We start from the raw sequence: 15,352 nt of genomic DNA on the forward strand, positions 1-15,352 counted from the left end.
TGTGGAGGGGGAGTGTGTAGTTAATGCCCCTTAATATTCCAAAATGTTAACATGCACAATGTGTATAAAATTAGTAAAATAGACTGAATGCATAAAAAATATTGACACATTGTAAATTCAAGTTAAATAGACAAATGAGTAATAACATAGCATTTGTGGATGGTTGGAAGAATGGTACTATTTTTTAACTATACATTATAAAGAGACAAATGCTCTACATAACGCAATGTTAAGCCAATCTAAACCCATTTCACATGTAACTTCATTTTGAAAAATATCAATCGGGACAGAGGTAACAACTAAAATTTTAGCTTCCCTTTTGCATGTAATTAGGTATATATTATTTCCATTTGAAAACCTGATCTCAAGTAGAACAAGCTCCAGCTGCCCTGTCATATAACCGATATCTGTACTGATAAGTTTAATGGCATTTGTAATGAGCTGACTTGTAATGAGACAGTAATCTTGTTGAGCTCATGCATAATATTTGCTTTCTTAGTACAAAGGATAATTGAGCAAGAAACTGCAGTAACTAATGCTTCTAGTGTTATTTAGCCCACTCTTTTGAAATGATAGGCTGAAGAGCTAGGCTTGTGTCTTGTGATGCAGTACATTTTGGGAATATGAAATATGTTTACTGTAAGTTTTTTTTCCCCTCTAAATCTCAGGTGCAGGAAGATATGGTTTATTTTCATAAACTCAACCATTTTTTGTAGTCCTGTCCAAGACTCACCTTTTTAGTTGTATGTTCCTATATTATACACTTTATATGTGTGTGTATATTTATAATTTTGTTATATAAATATTTTAGATATATTTTGTTGTTTTTATTGTGACAGATGTTAAATATGGTGTGGTAGCGTAGCTGTTTATCACAAAAGTAAATAAGATGTTTGGTGGTACTTTGAAAGTAGTGAGATAAGGATTAGTATTTTGGTAAAATTACAGATGCAAATAGAACTAGAAATTTTCAGCATCAAAAAAACACCTCCTAAGAAATCTGCAAAGTTGCCTTTCCCTGGAGCCTTATTTTAGCTACTTGCATTTCAGTAATAAAATCCCACTTTTTTTTGTTTTGAACATCGATAAATGTTAATTTCATTATTTAAGTTTCCACAAATAATTTCTTGCAATAGTTTGAGGATTCAATACCATTAGGAATGATGTTTCCAATGCTACATGTTACAAAAGTGTTACATTCAGCAGACTTTAAAATTGAATTCTCAACAAACCAAGTCAACTGCCTAATGTGTTTTGTTAAGGGCGTTTGTGATTTGCTATGAACTGCCTGATCCAGTGGGGAACAGGTCACTGTCCGAGACACAGGCCGATCCTTAGTTTGCTTAAGGACTACTTGACAGTCTTGAGGTGGGAGACAAACCTCCACGATATCTCATCTGATCCATTCAACCAAGTGGACTCCACAATACCACAATTCCATAATGCCACAATGTTTGTGCTCCTGGAACTGTTTACATTTTCTTACTGGTTTGATGACTGTTGCTTCTTATATACCCTACACACTAATGGATATATAATTGTTGGTGCTGGGCTGCAACAGAGTAGAGTACTTATAGCTGGATGAGTGTTTTGATGACTAAGGTATGACATTATTGGCTATATGTGCTTGGTGATGCTTGTGCCCTGCGATATGTTGTAGCCTTGTATATGAAATGTATGTTTTGTCTATGAATAAACTCAATTGAGCCAGTTGGCTAAGCGAAAAGTCAACATATTTCCTGGTAGCATCAGATTTATTTCCAATTATATATAAACTACCAATGAAATCATTGCCTTTCCTACCATATACCATTCATTTCTGAAATTGATCGTGTCCAGCATATTTGTAAATAGGAATCCTGGTGAAAATATCATACTTTTCCTGAAACAAATGAATCTCCGATAAAGCAGACGTGACACATAAGAATCATTTGTCACAATGTAACAATGACTGGCAGCTTTATCAACTGTGCGGGATTTGTGCGTTTACATTTTAACACAGCCCATTCTGGAAAGGTCAAGCTAAATTGCCCTTTCTGATTCACAAAACATGTAGACCTGGAGATTTTCTTGCCTCCTAAAACAACTGGTCTGTTTCGACAAGAATACTAAACAATCCCACGCAAGCAAAAAAGACTGGTTTATTTTTCCAGAAAACTGTGTTTGGCCATTAAGCATGAACTAATCCATTTGACTTGAAACCAAAAATGAAATTATGTATGGATTTGACTAATTTGCATAATGTTGAAGCCAAATGGGGTATATTTGCATGTGAAAGGGGAAGATTTGCATAGCGGTTGGTTTCCTAGGAAACATGACTTTTTTTGTGGCCTCTAATTTTAATTAGGCCCCCCTACTGCCAAGCATTTGAAATTGAAGTAGGAGTGCCGGTTTTTGATAAGAAGTTGCTACACTGGAGTAGTTTGACTTGTGTGAGGTTGAATACTTCAACCAATTGGGATGTTGCCGCTATGAAAATTAGATTTTAGTTCTAAATACGAGAAACAGGTTTATTTAATTGTACTTAGAAGGTGAACTCACCCTCACTCCCTTTAGATGATGCATTTAATGCTGCATGTTTGCTTTTAGATGGGAATTAAAAGTGAATGTAATTGCTACAGTTATCTCAACTGATTTTTTTTTTGGGGGGGGCATCCTGTTTTGGATGAATAATGAACTAAATGAATAAGTGCAGTATCTGTTTGTGATAGTGGGGTAGTTCGGAGGGACACATACTTGGTAAACTTACAGAATGCTGATGTTATTGGCTACTGATAATGGTTTTTCACTTCACTGGCTTCACGTTGGCTGCATTTCACATAACTGTCATTGTGGAAAACGTGTTTTCCAAGTGTGTCGAAAGAAACGGCCCTTGTTAACTATTGTAAACTAAACAAAAAACATAAAGAACAGCTCACACCCACACTGCAAAGGCAAGATTAGATTTAGGTAGAACCAAACAAGAAGGTAAGCATTCACGATTTATTTAACAGGATAAATTGACAACAACAAAAAAAAACAAATAGTTAAATGCTGTGATAGGGTTTTCTATATGCACATGGTGCACATGCACAAATATAACTTGCAATAGTCCTGTTAAATGTATTAAAAAAAGTGATAACTTTATAACTCATATCATTGAATAGTGTGACTTTTGCCAAATTAGATTGCCGTGCTGGACATATTTAGATGTCTTTCAGAATACTTACTCCAGGTGAAAGTAATGCATAAACTTATTTATTTCCAAGCCATATTATTAGTTTAATGGTACTCTCCAGCCATCATATGTACTTTAATGTATAGCTGAGAGGTCTGTTTAAATTTCTGTGGTGCCCCCCTCCTTCCAATCTATTTTCTGCGCAGGTGATGTTTTCTGCAGAACATATCTCCATGCACACTGAACACTGTCACGCTTATCTACCACCCTCTCAGTAGAGTATAATGTCCTTACAATATATCTAGGCCTCTGACCCTTTAGTTTTAGTTGATGACATTTTTCATAAAGTGCTTTAACATGCATTCTTTTTTACTAGGGCTGTTAAACTTTAAGTGATGTTGCTTCCTGTTTCATGTGATCAATGGACTGTGCTACCACTCTCTCTACCCTCAAGATGAGAGTCTTTATGTTGCTTTGAGATAATTATGAAATCTGAACCAGCTTCCAGTTATTAGACCAAAGTTCAAAGACCAAATGTTCTTAGGACCAACCATCATTTTTTTGTAATATTTTCTATATTTTCCTTAACTCATAGCTCATAGGAATCTCTACTAATACAAATCTACTAATATAGTTAGGTCCCCAATTTTTTAGACAATAACCTTGGTTTGTTCTACTTGTTCTACCGTTTGTATGTATAATGTATGGGAAAGGGCGCATGAGAGAAATGAGGAAAGCAGTAAGGAAGGGTAAATGGGGAGAAGAAAACTCGGAAGGAGGCAAAGTGAAAAGAAAAATGAAAGGTGAATTAGCACCGAGCCCCATGGTGCATATAGCACCACCAGACCTTAAGAAAGACAGACATATGAGAAGGTCCACTCTTAAAATCACTTGAACAATAACTCCATTCTAGAGTTTATTTTTCTTTGCCTCCCATTCTAAAGTCTGCTTTAAAAGTGTCACAATATCTATTGTGTCGGCATTTTGGGAATTGTAGAAAATATTAAACATGAAAATGTGAGGCAGTGCCTGTTACTGCATCTTTAAGACTGACATTTTCCTGTAACTCTGTTTTTTAATACGATTTCCTTTTGTTCTCTGAGCCTGAGATGTCTTTTCACGGTAAAGCTCCTTCTGCTTAGTTGGCAGCCTCTCCTGTCTAACTTGCTGATTTCACTGGGCCAAATGCAGTTAATCCACAGGTCATCGGCAGCACAGAAAATAGTGACTAAGCCATTGTGTTGCTGTAGGAACAAAGCCTGCAGACAATATGTAAGAGCTATGTCGCACAAAACTTGTATCGGTTCGATTATAGAATGGAGAATAAAACAAATTGTTACTTGATGTACAGGGGCATGGACACTCAGCGGGTTCTGTCACTGTGATTGTTGTGGAATGTCTAGTTACAAGCCCTTGTTTTCGCTGCATTGAAGTTAATTCACTGCATATCACATCAACAGTAACATACAGAAAAAAGCAGGAACAATATGTTTGTGTTGACTTCAGTAACAATCACCGTGAGATGGCCATGACCTAATTTCTCTCGGAGTGCTGCTGTTATTTTTATTAGGAGTGTGCAAGAGAGGAGCAAGAACGTGAGGGTAATTTTTTTCAAAATTATAGCCCTTTGCATTTGTGTTGTTTTACAACATTGAGTATATTTACATGTTAAGTTAAGCAGGGCTGCCATTTGGGGGTAGAACTAGTACTCGTGTATGGGGCCCGGTCAGGCATGGGGGCCTGACCTCCCTGATTCATCACAGGCCCCTTCATTAGCAGTCATGGCATGCTATCCATGTCTGCGCCTTTTGTGGGCTTTGAGGTCCCGATATCCCCTTTCTGAGGATTGGGGCCTGGTGACCCCTTTCTGTACTTTGGAGCCTGGTGGCCACATTGTGAGCTTTAGGGCCTGGTAGTCCTATCGCAACCATGGGGCTGGGTAGTGAGAGGAGCATGGGACAGTGTGGTCGGAGGAACATGGGGTGGGACAGGGCAGAATCGTCCTGTCTTTAGGTTTGTGCTAAGCTCCAAGAAAATGCATTTCATTTTTTTTAAGCTGGAAAGACATATTTTAACCATACTGTCACCTTCTAATATTTACAGGAGCGTTCCTACAGCCTTTCTTAAATAATACACAAATGAATACACAAGTAAATCCTTAGCCAGTGAAGTTTGTTTTTTTAGGCGTATCGGAGAGAACATTTATTGCTATTGCTTTGCAAACCTTAATATGCTGCACGCATCTGACAAGTTATATATCAGGCAGTGCGGTGGGTGTTTGTGCATGCAACTGATAATAAATAGCACACAGGAAATCCACAAGGGATTTCAATAGGAACATTTTGTGATTTTTAGCTATAGCACCTCTAGTGGTGTACTTCAGTTCACTGTAAGTAGAAAATAATTCATTTTGAAGATGCAAGAATATGTACATTACCTATGCTATAGGCTTCGGTTGTATGTGCCAGCAAATGACTGGTATTTAAATGCTAAAAAAATACTCATAGGATTAGAAGAAGAAGTCTGATAAGTGTGGCAACTTCTTATTTGGGATGACTAAATTGGTTTTAAAACAAAATATCCGAAAAGTGAGACTCGATCAAAGCAAGGGTTAACCCAATGTAAACTAGATGACTCTACAATATTTCGAAAGTGTAACTTTTAATAACTAAACTAAAAAAGACTGATGTATCAATTCTACAAAGATTAATGAATGTATTACACAATTTAATAATATATGTAATTCACATAGTTAATTGATGCTGAAGAAAAATAAAAAAACACTAGTACTAAATTGATAGACAACTAAGAGGGTACCACCTTCAACTTGCGACTTAAATATGGGAAATGTGGGATTTCTACACAATCTATTCTCATCAATAAGGTGGTAACCTTATCACCATCACATATGATACATATAATACATAGATACATCAACAGTGAAAGCTAAAATATATAGAGCGTTAATTCAAAGTAGTTAAGACTGGTTGGCTCTTTTTTTTAAATCCAATTTCTCCTTTTTATATTGTGTTACTCTCCTATTGATCCAAGGAGCAGTGTCGCTAACATTATGAAGCAGAGGCATGACCTCACTCCTTACAGTTAAAATGTGATGTTGCTTAAATTCTCTTGTCGACAATAGGCCATTTTAACTGAAAACTAAAAGGAAGTAAGACTACTGACTGCACTTTGTATCTCAGGCATATGGTTATGCCTAGATATGGATCAGTATACCATGATGAGGTAATAGTAGAAGTAGGTTAACATTTGTTTCCCTTTAAATATATCTTTGAATTTTTCCTACTTTGTAAAACCTTTTGCATACATTAAAATATTGTAAATGGGGTATTTCTGAAACCCTAATGCCTCCTATCTCATAGAAATAAGTGCACCAACTGTGTAAGTCACCTAACATCAGATCAGTGTACAGCAATAGGTCACACTTTGGCTACTATAACATTTTTGGGCTTAGTCTGCGGCACATTTGAGAGCAGTTAAAGTTATTCCAAATTATGCTTTGGCCAATTCATATAACCAAAACCTCTCATTTATATTATGTTTATATATTTGTTGCCAACTTTAGTAGGGTGAGAAGCGCAGAGAGTTTTTGTTTTTTTGTATACAAAGTTATTCCTGATCAAGCTAGTGGAAAGCTTAGGGTCTTAAAAATGTTTCTTTGCTCGATAATGTCTTATAGACTCAACTGTGTTAGTAAATATATGTAGCTGTCCTCTTGTGTTATCGGTACAGCTGTGGCAATCTAACAGGATTGCCTAATGTCCTTCATATGAAAGAGTCATATAAATAACTCTTTGGTAGGCATTCATTTGGCAATCTATTTGCATAAATAAAATTTAAAGTGCTGAATTTTATTGCTTGGATTCCTATTTTAGACAAACTCGATGTTAATAAAAATGCAAACTCTGATGTGGATAGGAATACTACTTCACAGGCGCTTATATTTCATGTTTTTCTGTGAGGTGACAGACAGCAAAATAATTGGTATATATATTTTTGTGATCATTTGAGCTAACACAAAGGTTCCATCCCTGAAATGATCCCTTGAAACCCTCTTACACATTAAATTGAAAGTACACACGCACAAATACATACATATACACATACACACGTACACATATTGCTTTAATATACTTAATCGTATTGACCTTCACCTTCAGTTGCTGCTTGACGTGTTAGTTTAACAGCCTTCAAAAGAAGTGTTATTGCATGGGATAGACATATGAGCTACCATGAATCTAAGACGAGACTAAGAACTGATTAAGGTTTGAGCCTTTACATCAGGAAAAATGGGCAATCCATATGGACCAATTGGTTCTTTGACATCAAAATTCTATGTTCCTATGACATGTCACATCACGTGCTCTTATTTCTAACATCCGTATCCAGGAACACAAGTTCTATAGGTCAACAAAGTCAACAATCCGGCCAGAATTGACCATTACAATAATGTAATATATATATATATATTGTAATATTACCTATGTAATACCCATGTGCTTGGCTGTATTATAAATGGATCATTGCACTGTACAATGTGTAAATGGGAAAGAAAAAGTTGTTTATAGCATAACAATTTGACTTACAGAAACAAGCTTACAATCTAGAAGGAGTTAGAGGTAAAGGTGCCACTCTTAAGAATAGACCCACCACACTAATATTAGTATTGGTCTAGGATAGGTGAGCTAAAGGATGATGGGAGCAAGGGTGTTAAGGGTGAAGCTCCGAAGGCAAGGCAGAAGACTTATAGGCTCAAGTGTGACACCAAGGCAGTGAGCATGAGTGGACGGGGAGACAGGAATGTCTCGGGATCACGTCATGTCACATGACCCTGCGGAACTACTTGCTGCCTTGCCGGCTCTCACCGTGACGTTAAAGGGAGGGCATGGGTGTGAAATAGTTAACGGTAAAAAAACAGCCAGTGGCCTTGCTTGCCGCGCTCCCTGCATGGCCCAGAGCAGCTACACCTTACCCCAAACCTATTCGCCTCCAAAATTCTTACGGAGGTTCAGTAAACCCCATGAACTGCTTTATGAAGATTTATATTTAATCTGACAAAAATGGTCACAGTGCATACAAAAATAAAGGCTAATGAGAACATACAAAAATACATACAAAACACTATTAAAATAGTCAGGGATAAAACACAGAAAACATACGTAAAACAAAAGTAAAATAATCAGTGTGAATCTCCAGATGTTAAGTCTCTTGTCAAAAGATGTGCAATAAAGGAAATTCAAATTGTTTCTTCCAGTTTCTTATTCTTATGAGAATCTTCTTTCTTGGTCTCATAACTCTAAAGATGCTAGGTGCTGAGTCCCCTGTGTGACCCCCGGTGCTTGGTCCCTAGCATCCTTTGAAGATGCCCTGCTTGGATACCCTTTTTGTCCCACTAATTTTATGAAGGGGTCTGGCCTGGTTCATGGCACGATCTGGCCTAATAAAAAAGTTACAATTTCTGATATTCATTCAAAATGCCTTGTTAACCCTTAAGCATAGGCATGTTACATGACGATAATTAAAATAATACAAATTGGTTATTAATTTGAGTATTTTATCTGACGTAAGGAATTTCTGTATATGTCGTCGCTTTGAATATTTTATCTAGTCTATGTAACAAAAGCATTCGGAATTGGTAAATTGTTTTTGGTCTGAACCTATAATGTCTTGCAAATAAGTATAACTTTTGTTCCAGAAAAACTGCATAGAAGCGGAATGGGAACGGGAACCAGGACTTGTTTTGCTTTCTATATAGGGGTTTGTTAACTATTTTGTATGTCATCAAATTTTCATGGTTGTACAAGCGTTGTTAGCATTGTAGTATACCCCTGCCACAGCTTGGAGCACATTTGAGATGTTTCTCCCAAAGTAAACAAAGAAACTCACTGTATATATTTGACAGGAATACCGTTAACAAGCTCGTATGCAATCCGAATGGCAAGTTATTTATAAAACGGTTAGTAGGTTAGGTTCATAATTTAAAGGAACTATACCGCGTAGGGAAGGGAGGGCAGGGTCTCTTCTTATGCCTCTTGCTGACTTAATCGTCAGCTCGCAAACACATTGTATCTTTATTGAGATTCTTGATTAGTCATAGGTTAGCGATTTCTTTTCACATATAGTTAGAGAAATTGTAAAACTATAAAGAGATCTAACCACCAACAATGCATCAAGAAGATGCCCAAAATTAATATATTGTTCAGACACGTGTTTGTATAAAAATATTTATCAATCTCTCTATTAGTGAGCTCTGGAGATCTAATAATCTCATTCCCTCTGGTCTCCTAGGGTTTGTGTATGTCTTGTTTCTCACCGCATATGCTCGCAAAACGTCTCTTTATAAATTACTGACAACGTTCTACACGTGCCTGCGGTCCGAAAATTGTACCACGTGTTTTAGTTCCATAGAGTATAGTTTTAGTTAAAGTAATGTTTTAAATAAAACGTGCAATTTGTCTTTAATGATTATAACTGCACATTGTTGACATTTTCTTGATAAGTTGTCATATTATTATGTTTTAAAGGGTAAAACAAGATATATATATATATATATATATATGTATATATATATGTGTGTGTGTGTCTCTCAGGAGTTTGAACTGTGTATTTTAATGAAGAATAAAATGCACTAATGTAGGACTATGGACAGGATTTTTAGTTTACCTTTCCATACATGCCTCTCAATAGTCAGTGGCACAATGAGCTTTTCTCACCTTTATTATACTGTATTGCCGTGTAAGAAGTACAGTAATCATTATACTTATGGTATATCAGGGTACATGATGTATGATTACATTAGGAAAGGAGGTACCCGTCTTGTAGAGCTTATGTGCCGCTATGTATTTTTAAAAAATCCCAGACCTCATTTTTATTTTAAAAACACCAACCGGACCTTGCTGTTCCTTATTGACTTTAAATAATAAAACAAATATATTCAGATTGAATCTGATGTCTTTCTTGCTCATACTTAAACATATGCTGTCTTTAAAGGTTCAAGCACAGGTATCTTTTTGGAGTTGCTTAATTCAACAAACCAGATTCTACTCCTAAACCTAAGAGCCGAATAACTTTGTACAGTGATTGGCATGGGATATTTTACAACTGGCCCCAGGAATATACGGCAAGGTTTAGAACTATCTGTTGTGAATATGATCAGGGCATTTGAGTAAATGTCTATATATTTTCATAATAATTTCTACAACCTCCTCCTCTTTTTTTCTATATCTTTTTCTTTCATTACTTGTTTTTTTTTTTTTGGTCATATTCTGCCGTTGACAGAGTACGTTTTAGATCGCGCATCTGTATAACATTTTCTCACTTATAAAATTGGTCATGTTGTGGTTTTGTGTTTGCGGCCAATAACGTAAATTGACTAAGAGGGGCTGCTGTTTAAACAGTTTAATTACTGAAAATATAGATTAAATGCTTGTTGAGAAGTGGAAGGCAGTGCCAAACATTGCAGTTATTATTACCACTTTCATTACTGAAATAATTGTGTCTGGGAGGGGAGTGAGAATGAGGAACACTTATATAATTGTATCGTGTTTTGAGTGCTTTTCGCCTCAGCAAGGTTGTGCTGATCTAATAACACATGTGATCAACATTCTGCAAGCTGCCAAAATAAAAGCAAGACATATGCTTTCCAACAGTCAAACACTGCAAGCCTGTCGGGGAGAAAAAGCATGCAAAAAAGAATGAAACCAGAGCAAAAACTTGATCATATACCAACCTAAAGAGCCATTTGCCCAAGCTATTTACATTGCAGAATGTGGATTAAGTTGAACGCATCTCCCATGCTGTAGTGGACATGCGCACATGCTAACTACCAGCCAGTTCCAGTTCTGCTTGCACCACAGTTCCAGGGGGTCTTAACTCATTATGTCAAAGTGACCTAAAAATGATGACCTCATATAAGCAAAGCACTTGATGTATGTCCTGTAGTGCACAAGCAATTGATGGTGTTCGACATGGCGTGTGTACATAATAGCTTGCCTTATCAATTAATATATTGTCATTTTGTAAAAGATGTGTATTTGAAATATGGTGGGTTGGGTGCTAATCCTGTTTTGTAGGTATTTGTCGTTGCCAAAATGAGGACATATATGAAGCAAAACAATAACCGCAAATTTAGGATTTAAAGTTATCTAACTATGCATTAGCGTTCTTTAGGTTAGATTTATACAAGTAAAGGTCCATGTCATCATGTGACCAATCAATGTTCTACTGTACAAACGTAACCAATATTGTGTCTTTTGTTTATTTTTTTAGGTGCAAGTTTTTCAGTCTGACGGAAACACCAGAGGATTATACCATCATTGTCGATGAAGAGGGGTTTTTGGGTAAGGCATTTCTCTCACTATATTGGCACAGTATATGGTTTAAAAAAAAAATATTCAGAAGTATGGAGTACAGATTTGCTAGTAAAAAGTGCTTGTTGTACAGAATGTGAATCATCTCAAAAACTGAATGCAAAAGAGGGGAAAGAAAAATCAAAAGCTTTACTTATTCCTTGTGGGGAGAAAAAGTAAGGTAGAGATCATAGCTTTTGATGTGTATTCTTCATACTGTGCCAAAGGGAAAGATTAACCACAAGGGGGTTTGTGAAAGCAAATTATGATGATGCAGAACGCGTTGGGCATTTCTTTCTATGTGCAGGTACAAGATTTGTTTAGAGACTTGCTTAGTCTAGCCTTTATGCTAGTGACGATGCGTTTGATTTCACAACTGTGCCATTAGGAATAAGACATTGCTATAAAACAGTAGTGAAGTCTGTTGTTCATGTGCAGACTTAACATTTAAAGACTGCTTCCGTTGCCTTTTAAACAGTTTTCCCTTTTTAATCTGTGGAGATGACCAGTCACAATTTTATCCTGATAGCAACCAATGTGATGGTCCAGTCAGAAGAAGTATTCAAGTGGTTGCTATGGGATAAGACTACTTGTTAAAGATTTGCACCAGAATGCCTTTTTGTAATTTTCTAATTCTTTTCCACAAAGAGTGAAAGACTTGAAAGCAGTGGTCGTCGGAAGAACTCTAAAACCCAGTGTTTATTTCAATTATTATTAAAATGTACATATTAATGTAATAAATCCAATTAGTACCCAAAAGCAAGCAAACTGTCAATGTATTGTTCACGGTAAGACACATAATCGGCAAATAAGGAGTACTTAGTGAGAAGGTGAAACTGAAAGGTTGACTACCTCTATCAATGCCAAGCTTTGCAAATATAAATAATCAGAAATAATGATACCGGAAGTAAAAGCAGTCATCAGTACCATCCCAAATGGAACAAGTCTCCCGCGAACCAAAAGGATTGCTACTGAATAACACATGACTGGAAAAGAAATTTAGATAAAAGTAGATCTTAGAAGTATTAGATCTTTAGAAACTGCATACAAAAGAAACAAGCTCAGTTCCTTTTAATTACATTTTATTGGGGTTTTAAAGAGGATAGGGCACTATAAGATTGGGATGTGGGATCATAATGGGGCAGGTGGGAAAAAGAAAGGTAGTGTTGGAGGAGGAATAAAGAGACTAGGAGTGTTGAAAGGCCCACATCTCAGTTCTGATTACAAGTCTCCTAGTATGCCACAAATAGAGAAATTAGAAAGCACTGGCAGTGAGGCCAGTGGTTTAGCTTACTAGAAGCTCAATACTGTAAAATCATCAAGTGAATATGTAGGAAAGCATGTTTTAGCTTGATATTGCTTAAAGGGGAACTCCAACCATATTGTCATGCTTTCTTTGAAAAACAGTTCTACTTTCCGCAGAATAGTATGTTTTCAGGCAGCTGCAAATTAGCAATTTATATGTTCTCTAGTCCAAATCTGCAAGACAGACACTTTTACTCCTTATTATACTGCCTGTGGCAAACAAGAGAATGACTCAGTCTTGATCTCCCCGACTGACTCTCATTAATTAAATCCTAGAGAGGAAAGTATTTCGTTGTGCAGCCAGGTCTTCATTGGCATTCATATAAAGAATCGGCTCCGTGTAGTGATCGTTGAGGGAAAGTTACCCAAAATGTTGCATGACTGATGACAATGGCATATAGGAACAAAATAAAATAAAGCTTCCCTTAACTCTGCATTTCTGTATACAACACTATTTCATGTTCAAAGAAAAATATTTTCCACTGGGCTTCCCCTTTAAACAATGTGGGTTTTTTTTTAATGAGATCTGGGGATTTAGAATAAAACTTGAGAAAGAATGCTATGAAATAGTTTGAGCCAGAACTAATGTCAAACATTGAACCAACTGTGTAAATAATACATTGTATAACAATGTATGTTAACATTTTAACATATTTTTCATGCACTTAAGGATATTCTGGATGCAGGTAATGCAAAGTAAAAACAATATGGCGTATTTAGGATGAATATTTTCACCCAGTTCTATTAAAAACAAGAATTGTGCAGGTATGCTGCACATTATATAAAGATAAGATATTTTTGGTTCTAGTCAATTATGCTTAGACATTGATTATATACAAAACATAAAACAATGCAAGAATTCAGTGTAAACCCAGTGGATACAGCAAAAAAAAATGCAACCTATATATCATAAAGTAATTTTAAGTGTGACGCTGTGTATATATTATTCGAACAGAAACCTAATATCCTGGGTATATGGCGTCATCACACCGCAGTTCGTGGTTGTTGTAAAGTAAAGGGTTTGTCTGTTAACTTGTATTGCTGTTATGTCATTTGTATACCTAAAATGCAGCAAAAGGCTGCTAATAAAAGGTAATTTTTTGAATTATATAATGCAGGTTTTTTCTTAATGGTTTAATGTCCTTTTTGAAATTATGTTCTAACATTTATTTCTATTATTTCCAATTATTAATGATAGTTGCAGCCAGTGCTGATGTTGTTTGTTAACAGTATGCTCTATGTACCATTCTTCTTTTTTTTCGCTCAATAAACTTAATGTGCCAGTCGAGAATGAGATAACATAAAAGGATGGCATGTCCACCAAGTCTTATCATCCTTTGTCACTGACACCACGTTTGATGCTTGTACAAACACTTATTTTAGGTTTTGAATTATAAGTGCAAAGCTGAATATAAAAACAATCTAAGCAGTATAAATCTGTGACTAGAAAACAAAAAAACAAAACGATACTCCCACGCACACACGAATGAAAAACAGTCTGGGCCGCGAGTAAAGTTAAAAATTTGTAACGTTTATTCTATTTCTTGTAAAACACTGATATACAGCACAACACACATGATGCTAAGCAGAGAAAAAAATCTACAGGAGAATTTGTCCTGAAATATTTTCAAGAAGTGTCATAAATTCAGTTATTTTTTTGTGATCATAGTTTCGATGCGGCATCTACACAAGAACATATAACCCAAACATCTGTTGGGAGAACAATACATGTTTACAAAATGTGATGAAGGGAAAAAGGCAACAGTATTACAGTTTCACACTGACATGCACACATACTAACATATGCAGACACTCACACTGCCACAACCAGACAAACTAGCACACGCTTACACTAACACAACTGGACACACACACTCAGACACTTGCATACATGGTAGCATATCCAGACACTCAATCTAACATACAGAGACACCCACATAACGCAAACACACTAGCTTACCCAGACACACACACTAATACCGTATTGGCTCGGATATAGGCCGCCCCCGTATATAGGCCGCACCCTAAAAGTTTGGTGCTTTTTTAAAGAAAAAGTTTTTTTCTTTAAAAAAGCACCAAAAAACTTGCTGCCACTCTGTCCCCCCCCCCGAGATATGCTGCCACTCTGTCCTCTCCCCCCCCCGAGATACGCTGCCACTCTGTCCTCCCCCCCCGAGATATGCTGCCACTCTGTCCTCCCCCCCAACTTACCAGAGTAGATTTTCTTAGAGTATTTGTCACTCACCATGTCCCACAGGTTCCCTTCTCTTACAGAAATAACCTTTCCTTGTACCTGGAAACATATTACCCCTGTGTTGTTTTGCTATTTGTCCCTCGAATATTATTACTATGTTCCAAAAACTACTTGGTGACCCCAATAAGTACTTCTACCACACACCTTGTGTTAGGGATCAGACACGATACCTATATTAAATTTAGGTATCTGTGCACCCACATTTCTGCCAGGAACCACTTTTTGCTCACATAACTCATGTACCTGCTTTGGCCACATGAATCCATTGTA

General features: G+C 36.5%; 1 protein-coding gene across 1 annotated transcript in view; it reads left to right on the forward strand.

The window, feature by feature from the left end:
- CASTOR2 (cytosolic arginine sensor for mTORC1 subunit 2) overlaps nucleotides 1–15,352 on the forward strand; it is an 85,007-nt gene that overhangs the window by 27,456 nt on the left and 42,199 nt on the right. Inside the window, exon 2 of the mRNA XM_053454926.1 lies at nucleotides 11,444–11,514. Coding sequence (XP_053310901.1) covers nucleotides 11,444–11,514 — 71 coding nt within the window. The remainder of the gene's footprint in view (nucleotides 1–11,443; nucleotides 11,515–15,352) is intronic.

This window comes from Spea bombifrons, chromosome 2 (genome assembly GCF_027358695.1).
Source record: "Spea bombifrons isolate aSpeBom1 chromosome 2, aSpeBom1.2.pri, whole genome shotgun sequence".
In the NCBI taxonomy this organism is placed as follows: Eukaryota; Metazoa; Chordata; class Amphibia; order Anura; family Pelobatidae; genus Spea; species Spea bombifrons.